Here is a 23,538-nt window from a genome sequence, read left to right on the forward strand (position 1 = left end):
AACTTTAAACAAATAGAGAATCAGAAAAAAAAACATAAGAGATTATTAGCTTAAACAGCTGACCTTTCTGTACATCCCTATCAAGCACCTCATCAAACAGTTTTTCCTGGACTGATGGTGGCAGGTCCTCAATGTCTGCAATAGATCAATACAGAAAATAAAATACAATTAATTTTGCCCCCAAAAAATCAGAACATGAAGGAAAATTCCTCATTTTGGAATTAACTGTGCTAGGAAGTGAAGGATTGCTAATCACATGTTGGAAGTACTATTGCCTTCTCCTTTCTCTCTTCTGTTATGGAAAACAAGTTTGCTATAAAATTGATCAATGATTATGTCCTGGCTGCCAGTGGTCACAGTGAACAATTCACTAGCTATTCTGTATATTGTACCACACAATATATAGCATTGTCAATTAAAAAGCAACTTTTTTTTCTTGTGTCCTTTTACTCACAAGAAACTGTCTAAATGCATTTTGTTTAGGATTTTTGCAGTCTTCTCCAAAAAGACTATTTTTATCCAAATAATCAAACATATTTCCTAATAGTAAAGAAATTAAAATAGCTTGCTGTACTGTTCAAGTCTGAGATTCTACAATTTCTGATTTAATTTACCTCTAACATCTATTTTCCAAAGCAAAGGACTACAGAAATATTTCAGCTTCAGGTGTTTTTTTAATTCTATTTTAATCATGCTCAGACAGGCGCTGTTTCTTATGACGCGCTTTGGGTGAATTGCTGAGATTTTAGGCAGCTAATCCACTAATAAATGTGTGCTGTTAATGCTAATTATACAAACACAAATCACGCTGGAGCCCATCTCCCAATACCAACTGGAGGTTATGATTTCAGGACTAGTACGATTCACACCTATGGAGTTTTTACCTTAAGTGAGAATGTTACTGGACTCACTCCCTTGTTGCCATTGAGGGGCTGTAGGATTTTTTTATGCTTTATACCCTTTATGCTTTTTTTAAAAAAAACTTCCTGCAAAAGCTCCCATTCGGTAAAATTACAACGTATTTAGGAGCATTCTTGAACGTACATGTGTGCAGCAAGCATCTTTGAAATTTCATGACCCAGAAGCTGAACATTTTTTCATTCCTCAATTATGTCACAGTCGCTTAAAATATTAGACCCAGCCGACCACATTAATATTACTACCCTACATTATGCGATGTCAGAAGGAACAAGAGAGCTGAAGAGTTTAAACGGTGTGAAGCAACAGGACTTCAAGCAACTGTACTGAGTAGGGTTGGTACAAGTTGTATGCAGCTGATATGATGCATTACAAATGAATGGGGGGAGAGCGAAGAGACTCATCTTGTACCTTCTGCATTTTAATTAACTACATGCAAATTTCCTGACAGAGCTATGCACCACTTCTTACAGCCTTTGCTGTAAGAAATGGCCTTTGCTTCCCCCTTCCACCTACCAGTATTTAGCATCTAACAACTTTACCATACTACCATTTTAAGCACTGATCACTGCAATTCCCATCTTCACACAGAATGACTGCCAAACATGTTTGTACAGATGCAGCTTTTTAAAAGGCTTTTTGCTCAAACTTCAATGCTCCATTACTCTTTCAATTATGATCCCCTTTGAGCAAGAAAGATTGGTAAGCCTCAAATAATCAAGCACTTTCTTTTATCCCTTTTAAGAATCATTTTCCCTAAAGTACCAAAGATAAATGTTGTGCTAACATTTTACCAGTGAATAGGATTTCAGGCAGTTTATAAATCTATTGTCTAAAGAAAATACAAAACTGCATGTCTACTGAGAATTTAAATTGTAGCTCTATAGTGCATATACAATTCAAACTTAAACAGAAAACCCTAATTCTTACTTATTCTGATTAATTCAACAGGACACGATATATCGTTAAAACGGTATGATTCATGAGCTGTCTAGTCAATGCGATTGCTATACTAAAGGAAATTTATGCTGGCCCCAAATCATTTAATTACTGAAAGACTTACTCTTCAATTTCCGCCAGCAGAACCTACTATATCACAGGTCCATAAACGCAGGTTATTAGGTTATCATAAATGACATTACAATAGCTTAAAAGCTTAGAAGCTGGAAATCCCAATTTAAAAATGGCTGTTCTTTCAATATTTGAGAAATCAAATTATATTGAAAGTCTTGCTCGTAAAAATTTGCTCAGCACATCACTGAAATTTCAATCATGCTATATAATTCTTTAGAAGTTGTGAAAATCAGTCCGAAATGTGTCTAGTTTCAAACCTAGCACCATTTCTTATACTATCACTTACTTTGCTCTTTATACAAAGTTAAGGAAACTAAGTGAATTTAAACTACTAAGTCAGCATTAAATTAAGGAATGCGATATATATATATATCGCATTATATATATATATACACACACACACTTGGTTTAGACTAATACATTACTTGTAGCCTAGATCTTTAAATACACCTGCTCACACTACACTTTTCATCTATACAAACGTCACAAAACTATGCCATCTTCATTCATTTGCTTCTTTATTTAGGCAGCCATTCAACTTCAGTGACCTATCTCTAAAGACATTAATCCTCTTTAGATCATGTTCCCATTAAATAAGATGGACAATCACATTATAGTGCAGCCAGATTTAGTCAGACAGTCACAACAATACCTCGAGATAGATTACTCAACCGTAATTGTCATTCTTCTGAATGATTCCTTCAATGCGCTTTGAGAATTAAGCTATTCCCAAATATGCCAAACAAGAGAAATTGCCAGAAATTACACATTCATGGTCAGTAATCAATCACAGTTAGATTGCTGGGCAAGGTGAAATAATTCCAAAATTGCAAAACCAAAATTAACAGAGAAGCTGTAAAATTGTAATGAACATCCTTTATTTAGGGCAAATATTTCAAAAATAAACAGAACTTCATAACTAAAATATGGGCCCTAAATAAAGTCCGACAGCCAATGTATCTCTCAACATTTAAGATGGCAATTAAGAATATCCTCAGGTAATGGTTAACTGGAATTACATAAACAGAATATAAATATTTGCTATTAGTGGACACCAACCAGCCCAGTATCCTAGTTTTGTTCAAAAACATTTAATCCAACATCATATACAAATAAACCCACTGGAGTTTCATGAAGTTTCAGTACCTGCAGGTAATGTGAATGTCACCAGATCAGTGAGGAAATAACAGGCAAAGTCTCCCTTTCGCTGATGGAGGGATGCTCCTATCTCACGACGTATCTGTTCGGTAAGCTCTGGACACACCATAGCAGGTATACACTTGGCAGCTTGCTGAGACACCTGGAGGAAAACGTCAAGTTAATACACATTTCCAAGTGATAAATTGATGAACGTAGCTTTTAAATTTTACACCAAATTCATTGCACTAGTCTAGTTTTCACATTCAGGATGTGGATTGGCCACCGAGAAAAGATATACAGAGCAACCTTGTTATAAAGACCCTTGGTTTTAGCACGGGCCTGCTTGGAACCCAGTTGTATTGTGAACCAGAAGTAGGGGATACCAAGAAGCCAGAGAAGGTTCCGGTAAGAGACGTTACCGGGGCTTCTAATGTCAGCAATCTGATAAACGGGAAGGCTGCCCTATTTTCACACTTGAATTTTAAAGCAGGGGCGCTTATGGATCCAGACCACTGTATTCTAACAGGGGCACCTTTTACATAGGCTCGATAAAACTAATTTTAAACTGATCAAAGCCTTGTGAAGCTCCAATAAAAATTAACGATCAATAATAACATAAATATGGTTTAGGACGTGGAGTCCTGTAGCTCAGTGGTTAGAGCACTCGCTTTGCAAGTGAGAGACCTGAGTTCAATTCCAGACAGGGCGAAACCTTGGGCAAGTTTCCTTACTCCACACGCCTAATAATAATCCCTCCAAAATCCAAAAACAATAATAAATTGGTCATTTTCAATCTACGACTGTTTGTGGGACATTGCTGTGCGCAATTGGCTGCCGCGTTCGCCCACAAATATACAGTCAATTCACTTTACAGTCTATTCTGTGAAGCGCTTTGGGACGTCCTCCCGACGTGAAAAGCGCTATATCAAATGCAAGGATTATTATTATTATTATTATTATCATATGAAGAATAAACACAAGGCTATATGACTAACATCTGTGGAATCGTATCCCTGTAAAGGTTCCACATGTTTGATGGGGAAGAAGAATAGGAGAATCAGGAAAAAGAGGTACAAAATTGACAAAATAACCTTCAAATCATTTCTTGGGTGAAGTTTGTATGTACTCAGTGAGGGATGTTGATGTTGTGAAATGAAATTGTTTCTAGGTCAGATAAGCATGTCATTTATTCTGTAAAGTAACAATCACCTTAAAACCAATTTATTCCACTTTGTATATAATCCTGTTAGCAGCATCAGTCTGTTTTCTATCCTGCTATTTAAGCAATGAAAAAAAACCTTGAATAATTCAACCAGAACAGCAGTTGGGGCACTATGGGTAGGGGATAAGGGGGGAAGAAAGAGAGCGAGAAGAAAGCCAATGTTGTTTCCCTCCACTTCTGATCAGTTCCCAATGACCCTTGGTGCAGGTTTGGGTGACTGCTGTGTGTATATGTCAGCTATCGGTGTGATGTGCTCCATGAACAAACAGTCTGCAAGCATTCATGATCTAAGATCACATTTGAAGAATACACACTTTGCCAAGTTATCAGAGCTGTCTCCACCCCCTGAATTTTATGTCATCAAGAGGAGAGGGTATGGGGCAAGAAAAACTTAAAACAAGAAAATATATGAAAACATAATTTAGGAACTAAACAGCAGATTGTTTTTGTGCACTTTTTCTTAAACCTCCCTGTTTGAATCCCGCCTTGAATGATTGGATTAGTCACATAGTCCAGACAGACACTCCAATGCAGTCATGGCATTGTAAGACTTGTTGTCCTTTGGATGAGACATTAAATTAAGCCATGTCTGCCTGTTCAGATGGATGTTAAAGTTCCCATGGCACAACTCGGAAAGAGAAGGCGATTTTTCCCAGTGTCTTGGCCAACAATCCTCCAGATTAAATTGGTAATCCACTTTAAAGATATTCCTGTGTGCAAATTGACTGCCACATTCACCTACAATATCCAGTCACTGTACTTAACAATAAAACCTTTGAAACACTGACACATCCACCCAATGTGAGACTATATCAAATGCAATGATTATTATTTTATTACTATTATTATTAATAAAATTTTCTAGGTTTGGTTATAAGATTCCCATGCAAAATTAATTGGCAATCTATCAAGTTCTCGACAGACATGGGCTGACAGCACAAAACTGCTTTTCGCTTGGCAATCTCACTCAGAGAAGTCACAGAATGATTGCTGTAGAAAGTGGAAAAGTCCCATTAATGCTGTAGGGAGTACTCTCCTGAGGTTATTACTGCTTGGGCAGAGTTGATGAATCTTTGATCAACATTTATGTCTGTTCTGGGAATGTTGTGCCAAAGGAGGCTGATAGGAGAAGCTTTTATATAATTTCTTTCAGACAGAAAAGATATTTCACAGCCTTTTTACATTCAAACTGCTGGATATAAACACAGACCGTTGTTTGACTTGGGAAGAAGTATACAACCTGGAATCAATTGTTTTAGAAAGAATTAAATGGCAAGTAGTAAACTCCTGAGATGAACTATGCAAAACCCCTTCTTGCATTTTTGGGGTTTTGAGTTAATATGCTGGAGATTCTCGATGCAGACATGATGATCTATACTCAACTGCTTCCTGGCAAAGGAGTTGTTTAGCAGGATTCCAATGCATACATTGAACAACATTGTAAAAGATCAATCTAAACTTTTTTTTAATAAAAGAAAATTGAATTGGTTTAATTTCTTGGAATCCCATCAAACATTTTCAAGAAAGTCACATTCCCCAGAACCCCATGCCAGAATAGCTTAGAGTGTACTTTGCAGTTGGAGCCTCGATTTAAACGCAGCAGAGAAAGTCAGGTTATAAATAGCCTTCAGTGAAAGAAATCTGATTTAGCCAATCTGTTCTCCAGTGTCTATAAATCCAGCGCTCAAAATGTCAGTGTAGCACTGGTTGTCCAACTCAGATATGCCATAAGGATGACTGCGTGGGAAATGAAAATGTCCCACTGATTTAGGAAGATGAGGTTTGGAGCTAAGGCACATTGTTGGAATAGTGTAGCTGGAGGCGAACCAGAAAGCATTTGATGCTGACACTGACCGAAGTGGAAGATTTTCCATTCTCCGAAAAGAGTACTTTCACCTTGAGCAGCAACATTTTAAATTTCTCAAAAATTACATAATTGTGACAGAGCAATGCAGTTTCAGGAAACATAAAGGCACAAGCAGACAGGTAATGGCATTCATGATTAACTACTTCCTTTCAAAGTTAACTATTTAATCAAGAATTCTTCCTCTTAATCTCCATACACAGTGTGGATGGTTTTGATAACTTGAGGTTTTCAACAACAAATTGCATTTATACACCACCTTTCACGTCTGGAGGATGTCCGAAGGCAATGGACAGTTGAGAGTTTGTACCCGGGCTGGGGGTTGGATTAAAGAGGGGTGGGAGGGAAGATGACTGACCATAGCTCACGAAATATAGCCACAGCAAAGCTCAGTTATAATTCTGTGTCTGGTTCAATAAAATCCCAACTGAAATTGGTGAATTGACCTGCTGCAGATTTCCAAATTTCATTTGACATTAACTTTGCTAAATGGCAAATTGAAAAAATTGTGATGGAATACTTAACTCACCTCAGTTAACAAAACTGCCAGCATATCTTGCCTCTGAAAGCGTATAGCAAGGTGTACTAGGGTGTACCCCACGTCGAAAGCCGAAGGACGATTCAACAGACGCACTTCATCCGCAGTAAGCTGTCGAGCAATGTCACTTCCAGATGACTTGTAGGCTTCTACTGCAGCGAGATCACCCTCTACAACCCCTGTAGGATAGAAAGCAAGTTCAGTTACTTTATGAATCCTGGTGTGTTTATATATTATATATATATAATATATATATAAAAANTAGAATCAGTTTGTTAAACAAGATGCGAATGTGGATCCAGTCTAAGTAAAGATTTTAAGACCTGCTTACTGCAACAAAAAAAGTCCCACAGAACAGTAAGCACATATACAGATTCTCAAAAGATATTCTTCGAGCACACAGCAGGTATTTTAACTTACTTATAGGCAACCTCTTGATTTTCAACGGGTTCTTTTTCCACAGATCACATATAAAGCACTGGACATTTTTTAAAATTTTGTAGAATAATGGACTGAAAAAAGGTGCTGCATTATAATTCTGCACAGAATTTTAAACTTGGCACTAATGAAAGGAGTTTGGCAACAGTTGGACTCTGTACTTAAGAGTGTTCTTGGTTTACTCTTTAATTAATTGTAGTAAATAGTTAAATAGCATGCCTCACTGAAGTCTGTTATAGACCAGCAATAACACTAGAAAAGGAAAAACACCTTTATTTGGCAATACATTGCAGCTCCAACCATGTTTTTTTTCTGCCAAAGTATTTCATATAATGGAGCCTAAAACAGCAGTCCCCACTTTCCAGAATATTAAATTGAAGTTTGAACAGAAATTTAAATGTAAACTTCAGCTAGAATTATTCAGATATTAGTAAAGCAACATTTTTATTCTGCTTGAGAAACCATGATGCCCGTTTCTTAAGTCATTAGGAGGAAAAATATGCAGTTTCAATTTACATGAACATGGGCTGAAATTCTGATTCATAGATGCAAATTATAAACTGTTATATGTGCCTTATAGACTCTCTCTAACTCAGAAGGCTTTGGATCTGAGAAATGCTGCGAACCTGCTTCTGGGGTGCTCAAGTGGAGGTATCAACCCACCTCCAGAGGTAACAGTACCGGCTGTAAGATAAATATATACTGACTAGCTATCCCTACACAGCAGCAATACAATTTTAGTGCTGCTTGCCTGTCTGAGCCTTCTAGATCAGGAAAGATTTACAGGCTGAATATAAATTACAAGTACTAGACATGGAACAATAGAATGTATATGTGTGGCCATTTCTACATTGCAAAAGTATTCTGGAAAATAGATCATAGTAGTCTCAGAAACTCATAAGATTTTCCTTGAGAATTAGTTCCTAAATGGTGTGCGAGTTAAAGCTATATTTAGCTAGTAACATAAGCAAGTCTGATTTGCAGCTCATAAAAGTTAAATGGATTTTTAGCCTATAAACATTTCAGAACCAGTTCTAAAATTCCCTTGAGGCTACTGGAGCTTGGGATTACAGCCACTTTGGGCAGAATACAAAGAACAGCAAATTCCAAATGCACAATATATTCCAAGTTACAACTTCACTTTTTGCCTGTGGATCTTTCAGGATGTCAAGAAAGATTGCTACAAAATCCCTCCATGTCCACTGCAAGCTTTTTAGTATTTACACTCATTGGCAAATGAATAGGGTTGTACACGGGCCAAATCCAATACTCTACCCTCAAGGAGTTAAATACGCTTCTTACTGCATCACTATGCTCACCTTCCAACAACAAAATTGCATTTATACAGCGCCTTTCACGCTGGATACACAAGCACACATATCCACGTAATCATAAATGAGTTAAGGTCATATGACATTCTGAAATTCCTATCCTGAACCACAAATGCACAGCGCTTACGAAGAGTACCACTTCACTAACTTTGCCTCAATGAAAAGCACCGTGCAACTCTGCGCAAGCCGTACCACAATGTACACAAACACCCTATGAATCTTGATTGTCTCATCGTTTCCATTGGTAAAAACTCTGAATCACGCTACTGCAGAAGTAACTACACAATTGCCAAGGTACACGAAACAATCCTTTATAAGGACTGGTAGGTAGGGAAGGCCAATAGGAGTTATGTAGCAGCCATTAATCCAGGCGGCACAAGCATCATATGCAACCATTGGTCGCAAATGCAGCTGTCTTATCAACTTAATGCGTAAAAGCAGTTTTTTTCCCCTCCATTGAAACAGATTCTGCAGTTTGATTTTGAAAATCTTATCACCGTACCACAGAAAGGGATTGCTGCCATTTGCAAGTGATTATTCACAAGTTCAGTTCAAGGTCAGCTTTGCAACAATGCTTTAAATTCACTCGGCTCCTTGCCAGTGAAGCAACAAAGCCAAAAGAAGTGGCAACGGCAGTTTGTGCACTACCATTTATGCACAAAAGTCAGAAAGGCCCATTCTAAATCAAGATCAAAAACACACACTAGGAATGCATTCTGATACGGAATAAACTATTTGAACTTTGAAAGAAATTCGCACAAACACACTGAGTGGGAGAATGCAACAGCCCAAATAGTTTCCAGAAACTGGACAAATCCAATAACTTCACAAATCAAATTCAGCATTAACTGTTGCTGTGCACAATTATTCCGTTGTTCCACCTCTTTTGGTTTTGTCACTTTCCACAATGGAACCACCATACAATGCTGCAATTTTTGGGGGGAGTAGGGGGGGAAGAACGGCACACATTTAGTCCTGTATAACCATAGGTTACTGAGGTAAAAACAATCAGTGGAATCACAGATGGAATCGGGGGGAGAAATAAATTCAAAATGCTTCAACAATCCCATGAAAAGTTGTATAATAAAGAAATCTCCCAGACAACATTCAAAAGCCCACAACTAGTAATTAATTCTGAACAGTATTGCTGTTACATACAACCCAAAAAGCAAAGATTGTATATTACAGCCACTGTACTGTAAGAACCAAACCCCGTGAATGAAAGACAATGCGCTATCCCTGTTGTGGAAGACGCAACCCGCATAACACGCAAGGTTTCCATGGAGAAATCCAACAACTTCACTTTCACAAATGGTATTCATGTTAAATTCATGCTGTACGCAGCAGGCAGAACGGAGGTTGACATACAGTGTGAAGGATCAATCGTCAACAAGCAGGGCCACAGTTCAAAACTTTGGGGTTTTACATTTACAGAATTTCTCATCAATAAATACATGTTTCAGGCATTGTTTTGCCCCCTATGGCATTCAACAACTCATCGGTTCAGCAACAATTATAGTGAAATTTGGACCGGTCCAATTTGAACTTTTGGAATTTGAACATCTGACCTTGATGTTCTATTATTATGAAGCATTCATTGTCACTAAATTTACTGACCTTGACAAGTGGAGAATAAGGCCATATTGTTCTTCAATGAACAGCATGTACTGTACAATAGTTTTTTTTTAAACTTACTAATTCTCTTTCCCCTCTCCTTAAATTCCCCTTTTCTGGGGTGCAATTCCACAAGCATGAAGTTTACATTTGAGACATTCGACCACTTAATACAAATGTAATTTTGTTGTTGTTACCGTTGAAAGCTGGGGGTGGAGAAAATTAGCAGAGAAAACAAAAGTGCTTACAGCAAATGAAAAGAAAATAGGCACGTTGCCCTCAATGACTGTGTGCGCTTCATAATAGAACAGCCAAGGTCAGAAGTTAAAACCACAAAAGTTCAAATTGAGTCCGTGCAAACATCATGTTGAACTCTGGCATACAAATGAATTCTGCAGTTCTGTAGGAGCAAAACAATGCCTGAAACTTGCAGTGATTACTGATCTATCTTGTTTGAACATGTGTCACAGTAACATCTCAGCTCACTCTCAATTCCACAGAGAACACTGTGTGCCACTAACAATGATTACAGGCCTCACCGCACATCAGAAACATCTCAAACTTAAGTGAAGTACTATTGCACATAGATGCGCCTTTCGGCATGAAGCATGCTATGTAAATTGTTGTTGTTGTTGTTGTCGTCGTCGTCCTAGCCAACAATCACCCAAGATAAAATTGGTCACTCGCTCCATGGCTATTTGTGGCACATTGCTGTGCGGACCTGGCTGCTGCGTTTCGCCCACAAAATAGTCAATCAGCTTTACAGTATATCCTGTGAAACACTTTGAGACGGCTCAATGACGTGCTAAAGCACAATATCAAATGCAATTATTATTATAGTTAGCTTGACCTGAGATGTACGGAATAAACCAATGAAAGAATGCTTTGCGCACCTTTTTAAATCAACTACTTTCACCTCATTAGCCCAATTGTATCAGCCTAGTTAAGGTGGTAGGCCTCTCAACTTTGAGTCAGAAGATTTTGAGTTTAAGACTCACGTCAAGACTTTGAACTCACATAGTCTAGGCTGAAACTCCAGTATAGTTCAGCTGCACAATAAAGATCCCATTGCATTATTCGAAAAGAGAGAGGACTTTTTCCTCATGTCCTGGCGAACAATCTCCCCAAATAAAATTGGTCATTCACTTCACGGCTGCATGTTGGACATTGCTGTGCACAAGTGCTATACCAAATGCTGGGATTATTATTTCTACAAATACGTTTGCTACATATTCCTGCAGTGTCCAATGCTAGTAGTGAAATTTTCCCCCAAGCAAAGAATTCTGCATTGCTTGAACCAGCACAAACAAGTCCCACTCTCCCCACTGTTTATAATCCTGTTGCACTGCCGCCAGCTACCTACGGCTTGTCTAGGACAATGAACTGGGTTGGGCAGGGCTCTGACTGAGGGTACTAACTCAGCATTTAACAAGCTTTTGGAACAAACTAGACCCAGTACAACCTTTCCAAAGCTTTGATGTAGTTGTAGTATATCAGGACAATAATCACCCGGGAACCACACACATTATCCAAATCTTGGGACTTTTAAAATAGTACAATACGCAACTTTTTGATATGCAGATACAATGGCTGCTCTTTTACATTTTTCAGGAGGCAGAACAAAGAACAATTAGCTGGATCTCCGCTTGTTAGCCGAAATGTTGCTTGACCTCCTCTGAGATCTCCAGATGACAGAAAGTTTTTTTGTGTAAAGACAGGCACTGATTTTACAGATAAGTTGAAAACAATAGATTCTAGCTACAGGTCAGCAATATGCTGCAGGTTGTATTTCTAAGTGTACTGCTTCTTGTGCATTTAGTATTAAAGCAGTAATTTGATAAACCCGTGAACTGTATTCTCAAATACATTAGCTAAAAACCTCAATTCTCTACTTCCCACATGTAATGCAACATTAGTTTCTTTCTTTACCTCTTCTCAAATTTGCAATTTATGCCTGACCAATATATGGACTAGTAATAGAGCCAAGCTTCACCCCATCCTTTCCAGCCATCTTCAAAATCACCAATTAGACAGGAATATTAATATATTAATAGATATGTCCACTCCACCATTTCCTCACATTCTAAAGCAAATGCAAAAGCTCCAACCCATTTTATTTTCCACAAGTTCGAAAGAAAAAAGGACTCGGACATGAATACGGGAGTTAATGAACTCTTAGTCTAATATTGGTAGTGGGGATCTTCTCAAGTAAATTGAGTTTTCTAAACAAAATGATATGCATGTCTCACAATTCTTGAGAAAGCAACCATCTTAGTGAATGGGAGTGAAGAGAGTACTCTTGTTCGCATTAGTGTTATTTGAATGTGATAAAGGCACATGAAATTAAAGTGTAATTAGCTCACCAATGTTATAAATATTATTGATAATTGTAATAAATGGACAGATAATGAGAATCTACTAGCATTCAAAAGGATCGTAAATTAAATGAGAATGAATGTGAAATTAATTCAAGATAATGATGCTTGTAAACATGCAACAATGAAACAGTTAGTAAGATGGGAAAAAGAAAACCATTTAACCATTCATTGAAAGTATCCAGTCAACACGAGACTATCATGTGTTTCCCAATGCATCATCTCAAGAGCATTTAGCTATAAATCAAACAAGCAAGTTTAAGCTTTAACAAGCCCATATTTGTGAAGCTTGGATAACTGACCTTCAAAAAGGATACTGGTACATTGGAGGGTGCAGAAGAGCGACAAGGATTCCAGGATTCATAGCATTAACTTATGAAGACAGGTGACAGAACTGAACTTGTCCTCACTGCAGAAAAGAAACATTGAAAGGGACATGATCCATGTCTTTAAAATTGGGAAAGTCATGGATAATGTGGATGTAACCAGAATATTCAAATTAAACTCACTGGAATACAAAAAAATAGTAAATCAAGGAAGACCAGAGATAAGAAAAATAATTTTCCCATCCTACAAGATCTGCAGATGATATGTGGAATGAGGTGATACGTAATCAGAATATCTCATTACATATCACTTTGTACAACAAGATGTACGGTAAACGTAATGAAATTAGATTTGTTTATTTGGTTGAGATACCTTGTATAGTTTAAAATGTTCTTGGGACCATAAGGACACAAGTGAAATGCAACTGGTCAGGCTTGAACAACAGTTTAAAAATCAGATTAATATCCCGTGACCACTGATCAACACCCTTTGGAAACCAGCCACATTCCAACTCTTTGCTGTTATTTTCGAAAAAAAATCATCTCTAACTGAACAATGTCCTACATCTTTGCCAAAGTTGTCAACCCAGTTAGTCAGAAAGAAACAATAAAATCTGCTGCCGACAGACCCTACCCCCCACTCTAGCGTACCTAGTAATAACCATTCTTCTAGCTTCACATCAGGCATTGGAATAGTTTGAAGGTGAGTCTTATAAATAAAAACCTTTTGCTGTAAAATGTATGCTTCACAGTATAGGCAAAATTACTCCACAAGGCTAGAAGTTAGAAACTGCAAAATGTACTCAGTAATCAATTATGGCCTAATCCATGAAAATAACGGTTAGCTCAGCCCATGCTCTTCCAGTGCAGACATTCCAAAAGTTATAAATAGGCTAAGCAGTGTGTTTGATATCATGTAGAAAGCAGGACACAAATATTTAAGTATACTACTTTACAAATTTATGGTGTTATAAAATCTTAGAGCATCAATGCAATGTGCAATAAAGCAAAAGAAACACATGTTTACCATCTCAGCCACACAATTTTGGGGAGCCCATACACTTCACATCTGAAAGGAGAACACTTATGGATCATTCTCATAAATCACCCAAATCCATTTAAAAATGAAAACATATGATTTTGATTAACTTTGATTAGGTTTCTTTCAAACTGCAGGGCTCCACACTTCAAATGCAATTAAAACTTTATGCACTACTGAGGTAACTTTTTTCTGCAGTCCAGCTTGACTTTCTGTAAACATTACACGATTTTGTGTACTACGGTTATTGGCCTTCACTCTTGACCCTTGAATTCCTGCTTAGTGATTATCAGGAACTCAGGGACAAAGAGCAGAAGTTAGTGGTACTGTGCACACAAGCCACATCGCAGGGAAAATAATCCAATTTCAAAAAGCAGGCAAAAATAAACAACGTAAAGGAGTTCTATAGATATTTAGTTCAAACCTACAAGTAATGTCTTTAGGTACGCGACAGTGAAACACTTCAGTTGCACATTTTTTTTTAAAAAACAATATTTTAGGCTGAACCAGTATTCAACAACTATGCAATTCCTCATGCACACTCAGATTCAGTATTAACAACTATCTGAATACTGTTTAATATTACATTAAACACATATGTGCAGTTCTATGAATCAAATTTTCAAATTTGGGCTTTTAATGTTAAAAGATTTGCTTTGACTGTGACAACTGGCACAAACCTGAGACAATCATTTCGCCCACAAAACATACAATCAATTCACTTTACAATATATTCTGTGAAGCTCTTTTGAGATGTCTAGAAGATGTGATAAAGCATTATATCAAATGCAAGGATTATTATTATTATGATCTTCTTGAAGTAGTCCAAACCATTTGTTATTCAAAGTGTGCTCCGATATGTTCAGTGCAGTGAATGCTGATTTCAACACAATTGCTGCAGCATAACTGCACTATTACAGCTGAAATGGCTCTGAGGTGCCATCTGGCTTGAAGAACACTATATAAATGCAAGTTGTTGAAATAAGAACTTCAAACTACCCAATAGAGGATTTTGCCACGCAACAGGTATTCCCAGTGTTTTTTCAACATACATCTGACTAATCGAGCCTATCCACCAATCTAACTGGTCAGTTCATTTAACAGCTATAAACATTTATCAAACAACCAGATTAGTTATCAAAACAATTGATTAGAGCCAATGAACAAAACTACTCCACCTTACTACCTTACTGAGAATCGTCTTACTTTTAGCTGTGTCAACTGTGCATCATGTGTACAAATGACAAAGGGAAAGATGTTTATGGCTTCTGTTAACTCAGGGTCTTTAAATCAGACTGGCTTTTTTACATTTTGAAGAAATCATTCAAGAAACTCTCCAAAAATTGATTCACTAACGTGCAACTTAATATCCACAAGAGTCTGTCTAGGCCTGTACAGCAGTGACAAACAGTTCTTTGTGCAGATGCAGAAGCAAACTGGAGAAAATAATTATTCACTAAGGCAACAACGAAAGGGTAAGTTAATAATAATAATCCTTGCATTTGAAGATGCTTGCACTTCAGCTGATATATAGAAGAGATCGGCACTCTAAAAAAGAGATTCATAAGTCTCCTTCCCCATTTTCAGATCATGCCTGAAGACCTTTCTCTTCAACTGTGATTACAGTCACCTCCTTCCTCCGATTAGGCGCCATTGTTAAGCTCTCTGAGACACTGCAGCGCCTATAAGCGCATAAACCATATGGAGATTTGCAAATGTTATGCACAATGCACAAACCATGTGTTGTGGAATTGGTGAAAATCAATTTTGATATGTTTGGATTTTCATCAGATAATATTGATTATCTTTTCAATTCTTATGACAATTTTGCATGCTTACAGGACACCGAGACATATCACGCAAACACACAGGCCTCCTCTACTGTCTCAGTAAAAGCATGCGATTTGGACACCGTTGGTCACTCACTACAAGCATAGTGATTAGTACTTTTCAAACTCCTCCTCCACCCAATTTGTTCAGCTTTGACCCTCACCTCCCTTTTTTAAGGCTCCAGCCACATTTGAATTAATTATGGTTCTTAATTATTTGCCTTCCACCACTGTAGAAAAAGTGAAAATTTCAATTTGTTTCAGATTGCAGTATGTCACAAAATCAAATATCAGCATTTACCGAATTTTTATCTCATGCAGACAAGTCAAACCACATGGAAATTAAAGGTAATTTTGTAAGTAATCAAACAGGATTTGTTAATTATGCAATTAACAAATCATTTATTGGTCTATATCAAAATTAAGTGCACATGCAATTCCCTCTGTACACATGCATTTTGTACATTATATATTTGCATAACACACAATAACATTTGGTGCCATAACAGCTAGTTGTATAGATAAGAAATAGATTTCAAGGTCAACAGTAAGCAAACAGTTCCAGGTGTAGTGCAATAAAGTAAGAGCAATAAAATATAGTCCTTAACAATGAGAAAGCTGGATCAGCCTGAAGGAGTTTAGAATTTTCTTGTTCCTAAAAACAGTACTTTTATGCACTCCCAAGACCCTGTGTGAAAGGCGCTATTAAACACAAGCTGTTATTGTTGTTGAACTCTAAACATTTGGGTGGTCTTCCAAAAGTTTTGGTCAAGCTGAATTTCAAAGCTTTGTCTGGTCATCAAAAACATTGATTTACAATACAAGCTTATATAAATAGAGCCTCTCACGTCGGAATGAGTACCTGTAAGCACCTGTAAGAAACTTAAAGCTTAGCAAGAGTTATGCATTTGCAGATTGGTAATGTCCCTTGCATATTACTGTTTGCATAAATTACAACGACTTCAAAGAAACCTACTAGTGCAAGCTGCATATTGCACCATACACACACGCCCCACATCCATAAAATTGGCACTGTGAAAAAACATTTCCAATATACTATATATAGGCTTTAACAGTGTGTCACCTTTAGATTTAAATGTATACCCTCCCAAACATATTGTAAATTTATGCACAAAAATATATACATTTCCTCCAATCAAAATTTCAAATTGACCTTAAAGATAATCCAGATGCAAACCTACCTACACAGGCATTGAGAAAGAGCCAATCTGATCTTTTCATTCGATTCTTTATTTGCTTCAGTCTTTTAAAGTCCACTTCAAGCTCTTCCTTAGTGCCAACAGCTCCAGCAGCCAGCTCAATCCTTTGAAAGTCCATTTTCACCTCAGAGTCACGTTTAGATACTGGTGGGGACCTCCTCTGGCTATTGCTGCTACTGCCACTTCCCCGCCATCGAGCTCTATCCTGCTCATTTATCAGCGACGAAGCTTCCTCAGGCTCTGCAAAATCAATTGCTTCCAAATTGTTAGGTCTAGGATGGTCACAGACCGCACACTTCCGAGACTTGGGCCAGTTCTCATATGTGCAAGCGGTGCACGTCCAATGCAGTGCTTTTGTATTCAGTCTGTTTCTGTCATTATACTCCTCACATGGGTCTTGAGAAGCCTGGATTGGCCTTGAAATACAACCAGAAGACTGGGGAGACTCTGTAGGACTTCTGGTCCGACGTTGGGACAAACACTGTGTGCATCTTATTGCTCTTGGCCAATTCAGGTATGTGCACATGTGGCATGACCACTTGCTTGCGCCTTCTGAACTGTAAGATGACTTAACCCTTGGTCTTGCACTAGAGTCCGGACAAATCAAAGGACTGCTGCCACCCTCTATTCCTGCAGGATCCCAATCTCGACTCACATCACTTGAGCTGCCTCTGACTGGATCCTCAGTAATTATAGTGCCATTAGGTCTTGGCGCACGACACATGGTGCATTTGATTGCTGATGGCCAGTTTTCATATGTGCAGTATTCACAGGCCCACTTTATTCCATATTCAGTCATTGTTGCTCGCTCCCGCACCGGTAACCAGGCACCAAGGCCAGACAGGAGGCTGAAAAAAAAGTCAAGCACTAAGTATACAAATTTTGTTCCTCCCATTTGGGAACACATAGGCATTAAGTGAAATATAATTACATTGCACAACAGAAGGTGAAGATCAACAAACTGTTTCTTTCCACCTAATAAACAAAACCCAGCAATCAAGAAGGAGTTGTTGGTCAATTTTTAAACATGAAACCAAGGCAATGGGTTTCACAATAATGCCCAAGCTGCGACAGAAAAAGCAAAGATCAAACCCATTTATTCTCAAATCTCAACTACCTCCACAGAGATCTTCAGACAAGGAACGAGGATCACACAAGATTGTTATATGACAATCTTGGTTGATGTTTAAGCTTAATTTGTGAAAGCCACATTGAAACTATGGAAAAGGGCTTCCTTTAGTTTAATGATTAAAAGTCAGACACAAGGTTAGCAAGAAGACAGGAAATAACAGAAGACAGTTGTCTCTGCAACTTCCGCCAATTTGATATTCTTAAGATTCCAGGTGGAAAGTTTATCATTAAGCAAGGCTATCTTAAACCTTAATGCATGGCTGGCCAGTGCTATACATCTGTAATGGAGTTGGGCCAAATCAATTATTAAAATTGTTTTCCATTTAAAAACACTTTGGTCAACTTGCTATCAAGCTCACATGGATACAGCCCACCCAATGATTGCAGTAGAGAATGGAAACAATTTAAAGAGAGCATGAATTACATTTTCTCCAATTAACTGAGGATCTGTCATACATTAACTGAAAGGGAGCAACAGTCGAGCACCCTATATCTTTAGACCTTTTGAGGATTTACATAAATTGGCCTAGTCAAAGCTTCAAATTAGCTTTGAAAGTCAAAGACAATTCATTTACGTGCAATTCTGGAACTTCTAACTTCTCATACACATTCACTTCTAACTGTAGCATACATATAAAAGTTGTTCAACTGCTTAATACAGTTATTCCACTGATGTATCAAATGGTGAACTCATTCTATGGTCTGAAACCAAATAATAATCCTTGCAAATAATACAATGGAGGACCCAGTTTTGATCCCTGGACTATGCTGAGTCAACTAAACTCAGTCAGGGTGAGAGTCGGGCACTGTGGTTGGCCTCAGCACTCACAAAAGAGGGCCCCCCAAAAAAGAAACAGCCAGAATTTTCATTCCTAGTCATCATGCGCTGCACAGGCTGAAAAACAGATAGTTGCATCTAACTACATGACTTTAGTCATATAACTAACTATAATGGGTTAAGATTTTTCTCTGAGCACCTTAGCAGCTACCCTCAGTAAAAGTAGTGTGCCACAGCCCCCCCCCCCCCCCCCCCCGCATAATTGTCTAGCTTCTAACCATCCATGAAACTGAAAAACATACCTGTGAACAAAGCTTCTCCTGGGCAATGCATTTTTATAGAGACATTTACATGGATCTTTTCCTAGAAAAAAATTGTGCAAGTTTAGTGTAATTATGGTGATGACCTTAGCTCTGCACTCCGGCTCTTGCCAATAGATGATTATCAGCAGAGGTCCACACTACAAGTACACAAGCACTGGTATCCCAATACTTGAGATGGTTGGGAAAAAATTCTAAGAACCGATTACAAAGGTAACTTCTGTTTCCTTCTTTCCCCTTCCCGCATAAAAAAGTGTCAATATCCGAATCAAAAACACTTGAGTATCCTGTAGCTCTTTGAACTAAAACACGCTTTAAATGGTTATTCTAAACTTTTAACTGACTTCTACACTATCAACATCGATATTAAAAGATTCCTTTTAGTTGGCTTCCTCATTCTGTCATTTTGGAAAAGTAAAATGAAGTCATACATTATTCAAAGGAAAAAATCCACTCAAAGAATTAACACATTTGATAGCAAATTTAAAAACAAAACCCTTCCATACATTTTTAGTTTATTCATACAATTTCTCAACACTGCAGCTGCATCATAGAAGGCATTAGTGTATATTTTCCTGAGAGCAAGTCAAACTGTTTTCCAGTTAAAACTGAATTAATTGAACCCAACTGCTTACAAGAGTTATAGTATGATTAGCTCTTTAAAACAAGCTTAGATTATTTAGTGCATTGAGCTCGATGAACGAGATTCACCGTAAAGCAAAGCAGATGGATCGGCAAAATTTTCTCAAACAAAGCAATCATACCAAAAAACATCTCTCCTCCTCACTGCCATCCAAAAATAAAAGGAAATAAGTGCACCTCAACAACTTCTCACATGAATAAGATTTCCTTCAACAAGTTAGCCATTGTCTTCAGAGCCCACTTCTTTTAAATAATATTAGAATTTACATTACTGATAATTCTTGGTGAGCTAATTAAAACAATTTTGAAAGCCCATTTTGAATCAAGACAAAAATACCCATAACTCAAACAGCTATAATACATTTTATATGAAATTCAAATTTGGTATTCCAAACCTTTGAACATTCTGTGAATTATTCATTGAAAGTATAAGCTCAAAGCAGAAAGAAGTCAGATACAAAGCTGACCCGCTGAGAATTTGTCACAGAAGCATCATCTAAAATTCGCTGCAAAGAAATAGCAAAGCAACATTCAATATGAAGTAACTGTAGCTTTTCAACTTCAAGAACATAATCACTACCGTAGCTGCATGTACACACAGGTCAGCAGACATGGTAGATCAGATGTCACTGCTAACTCTCAAGTAACTGAAGCCAATTATTCTTTCCATTCATGTATTGCAGATCCTTAATGGACTGACAGCTCATTAATTAAAACTAAAACTATATTTTCAGACTTTATTTTCTCATCAAAGCAGCATTATAGTAGTCATTTCAAGATTGCCAACTCCATACAGTCACTGTACACATTCATCAAGAATGTCCACACATGCAAACTATCAATGAACACTAATGAGTTCTTTTAGTTGGGAAAATACATATTCAGTAACATTTAACATATGGATTTAATACCTCAAAATATAGTAGCTGCATTGAAAGTGCAAGCTTTGAAGGCTCAAAACTACAGGTTTATAAATTAATTTTTGCAATGTTGTTGTATTTCCATAGAAAACATTTCAACTAGAGGATTAAAAAGTATTAAATATTGCTTAATCCTTTGTTTAAAGACCAACATAATACTTTCTTACTCCTACTTGGGTATCAGTATTCCTCCCTCCCACACATCTTTTCAGAAGTACTAACAAAAGCAAAAAAGACAAAAACAACTATGATTTACGCATATGTGCAGTACTAGATTTGAATCTGTAGAATATTTGGACCCATTGATTTGCCCTGGAACACAATGAATTTCTGGGAAGGGAAACAAGTTTGCTAGATTAAGATTACAAACGTATCAAACAGACTTACCATAAGTATATTTAATAATCCAGCGTTTCTGGACAAAAGTTTTCCCATTATACTGAAACTGTAAATGGAGCAACAATCAGTAAACTATAACTCGAAAAACAAAACATTTATGCACGTTCACAGTGTACTGTCTGCCCTAAATTGCATTTTTACATATCCTGCTAGTTTTTCTTCGTCAGACACACACCAACAAAGAGCTCCAGGTTCCACGAACAACTGCAATGCGAATGGCGGAATGAGTGCTGCTGACGTGAGTCTGTTTGCAAACACTTCGGATCTTCACTGGACACGAGTAAAGTTCCGCAAGCGTCGCGTTTGAATGAATGCAGCGAAATTAAAAAAAAAAAGGCAGAAAGAGACGCATCGAACGCTCTCTTCACACACAACAAACACGAAACAGAACCTGGTGGAATGGTTTCAACACCCGGAATCGCTTTAATATGTTAAAGCTATGTCTCCCCCCTCCCCCGCCCACCCCCAACGCCCCCCACAGCCCCCTCCCAAAAAAAACATCCACAACAAACCATGGCTACAAACCATTCTACAAGATTATTCTCCCCCTTCACTAAATAGCAAGTTGATTTAAATCCCCCAAAGAAATAATAAAACGAAGGGGTGTGAGGGGGGGGGGTTGGGGGGGCAATTAAAGCCATCCCATAATCTATAAACAAACATTTCAGATGGAAAGAAATCTAAACCCGAATAGGAGGAGAAGGGGAGGGGGTGGGGGGAAGGGGTGGGGGGGGCACTAATTGCTTATTTGGGCTTGAAATATTAAAGGCAACCGATGGGGGTGTGGGGGGGGGGGCGGTGGGGGGGGGGGGGGACGATCTATTGCACAGAGAAGCGCGTAGAGCAGTCCGGGAGGGAGCCGCCGGGTCTGGAACTCGACCCCGCAATCACATCACACAATGAAGGGGGCGCCGAGAGTTTTGACGATCGGCCTCGCATCCCGTCCCCGGTCCCCGTCCCGGTCCCCATTCCCGGTCCCTTTCCCAATTCCCCATCGGCCTCCGCCTTCTCCCCGGGCACTTTTTTCCGTCTTACGTGAAAGCCTCCCGACAGGAGCCGGAGATAAATAAACAAACAAACAGACAGACAGACACCAACAGACAAACAGACAGACAAACAAAACCACCAGAACAGAACCGGTCGGGCCTTCTCTCTCTCTCTCTCCCTCCCTCCCTCCCTCCGGTCCCCGCTCTGCCCCCCTCTTTTCTTCTGCCGCTCCGCTCGGTTCGACTCCCCGCAGTCACCCCTCTCCCTCCCTCCCTCCCCTCCGCTTGTTATTACATGTCGGCCCCGCGACCAGAGCGAAAAAAAAACGAACATAAACCATAAAGCCCGCACCCAAGTGACGTTCCTGCTTCCCCCCTAACCGACTGCCGAGCTCCGGGGCCTCAGGCCGCCCTCGCCGCCGCCGCCGCCGCCGCTGCCTATGACATTCTCGCCGCCGGGGCTCCCGGGTTCGACTCGACACTAATGGCGACGGCAAAGACAACACAAACCCGAGCGTCCGCCCGTCCGCCCGCCCGCCGGGACATTCACGACGTCACAGGGCACCTGGCGCCGAGCCGACCCTCTGATTGGGCGTTGCTACCCTCTGAGCTGAGCCGCCAATCACGGGCGTCGTCCTTGGTGTTTTGGAACGCACGTCACGAGCGGTCACTAGGCCGTGACGTCGCCGCGTAAACAAACGTGACCGCCTCCCTCCCAGCTCTTTGTTTCCATTGGCTGCTGATGACATCATCGCGTTCGGAACTCCGCCCCCTCCCCGCCCCCATGTGAGTGATTGACAGACAGACAGATGGACAGATAGACTGGAGTTCCTGTCAATGTTTTGGGAACCACTCGCAGCTGTCACTCAAAGGGAAAGTCAGGGGTATTTAATGTTTAAAGGGAGGAGGTTGGCGGTGACTGTGTGTTGGGTGGCCACGCTGCTCCTTGAAATAATCCTCATGTGGTCACTCAATCCGCCGTTTGTGAGACGCTGCCGCCAGTATACTCTTTGAAGCGCTTCGTTGCTGTTGAGACGCCTCCAAGACCGTGACGAGGCGCCGTATTAGACGCGAGGATCGTTGTCGTTATTGCATTTGACATAGCGTCTCATCGGGGTCTTTGAGAACGCTCCCTCCGCTCGGCGGGCTCCCTCCCGCCGGCTCCATGTCTCCTGCCCGACCAGCGGGGTCTGAGCTTTCAGCCTCTCTGCCCCCACGCTCTGGAACTCCATCCCTCAGTCCCTTCGCCTCGCTTCCTCCCCTGCCTCCTTCAAGGCCGGTCTCAAGACCCTTCTCTTTGATCGTGCCTTTGGTCGCCCTCCCACCTCTCTGCCTTTCCTCACATCAATCCCACCCCTCACCCATGCTCGGGTCCTGACCCCCGACTGTCCAACGCCTTGGGACATCCTCCCGACGTGAAAGGCGCTCTATAAA

At 39.3% G+C, this 23,538-nt stretch overlaps 1 protein-coding gene across 5 annotated transcripts in view; it reads right to left on the reverse strand.

Annotated features, from left to right (window-relative positions):
• LOC103185449 (ubiquitin thioesterase ZRANB1) overlaps positions 1-22,656 on the reverse strand; it is a 32,821-nt gene extending 10,165 nt beyond the window's left edge. Inside the window, exons 1-7 of one of the 5 annotated variants that reach the window (XM_007903951.2) lie at positions 22,457-22,656; positions 21,107-21,164; positions 19,140-19,200; positions 16,911-17,776; positions 6,748-6,935; positions 3,139-3,292; positions 64-135 (exon numbers count right to left, since the gene is read on the reverse strand). In XM_007903951.2, coding sequence (XP_007902142.1) covers positions 64-135; positions 3,139-3,292; positions 6,748-6,935; positions 16,911-17,727 — 1,231 coding nt within the window. In that variant the 5' untranslated portion in view covers positions 17,728-17,776; positions 19,140-19,200; positions 21,107-21,164; positions 22,457-22,656. The remainder of the gene's footprint in view (positions 1-63; positions 136-3,138; positions 3,293-6,747; positions 6,936-16,910; positions 17,777-19,139; positions 19,201-21,106; positions 21,165-22,456) is intronic. The other 4 variants (XM_007903954.2, XM_007903952.2, XM_007903955.2 and 1 more) reach the window with 4 other exon arrangements.
• Between the last annotated feature and the right edge of the window lie 882 nt (positions 22,657-23,538).

Source organism: Callorhinchus milii, unplaced genomic scaffold, assembly GCF_018977255.1.
Source record: "Callorhinchus milii isolate IMCB2004 unplaced genomic scaffold, IMCB_Cmil_1.0 Scaffold7, whole genome shotgun sequence".
Classification (NCBI taxonomy): Eukaryota; Metazoa; Chordata; class Chondrichthyes; order Chimaeriformes; family Callorhinchidae; genus Callorhinchus; species Callorhinchus milii.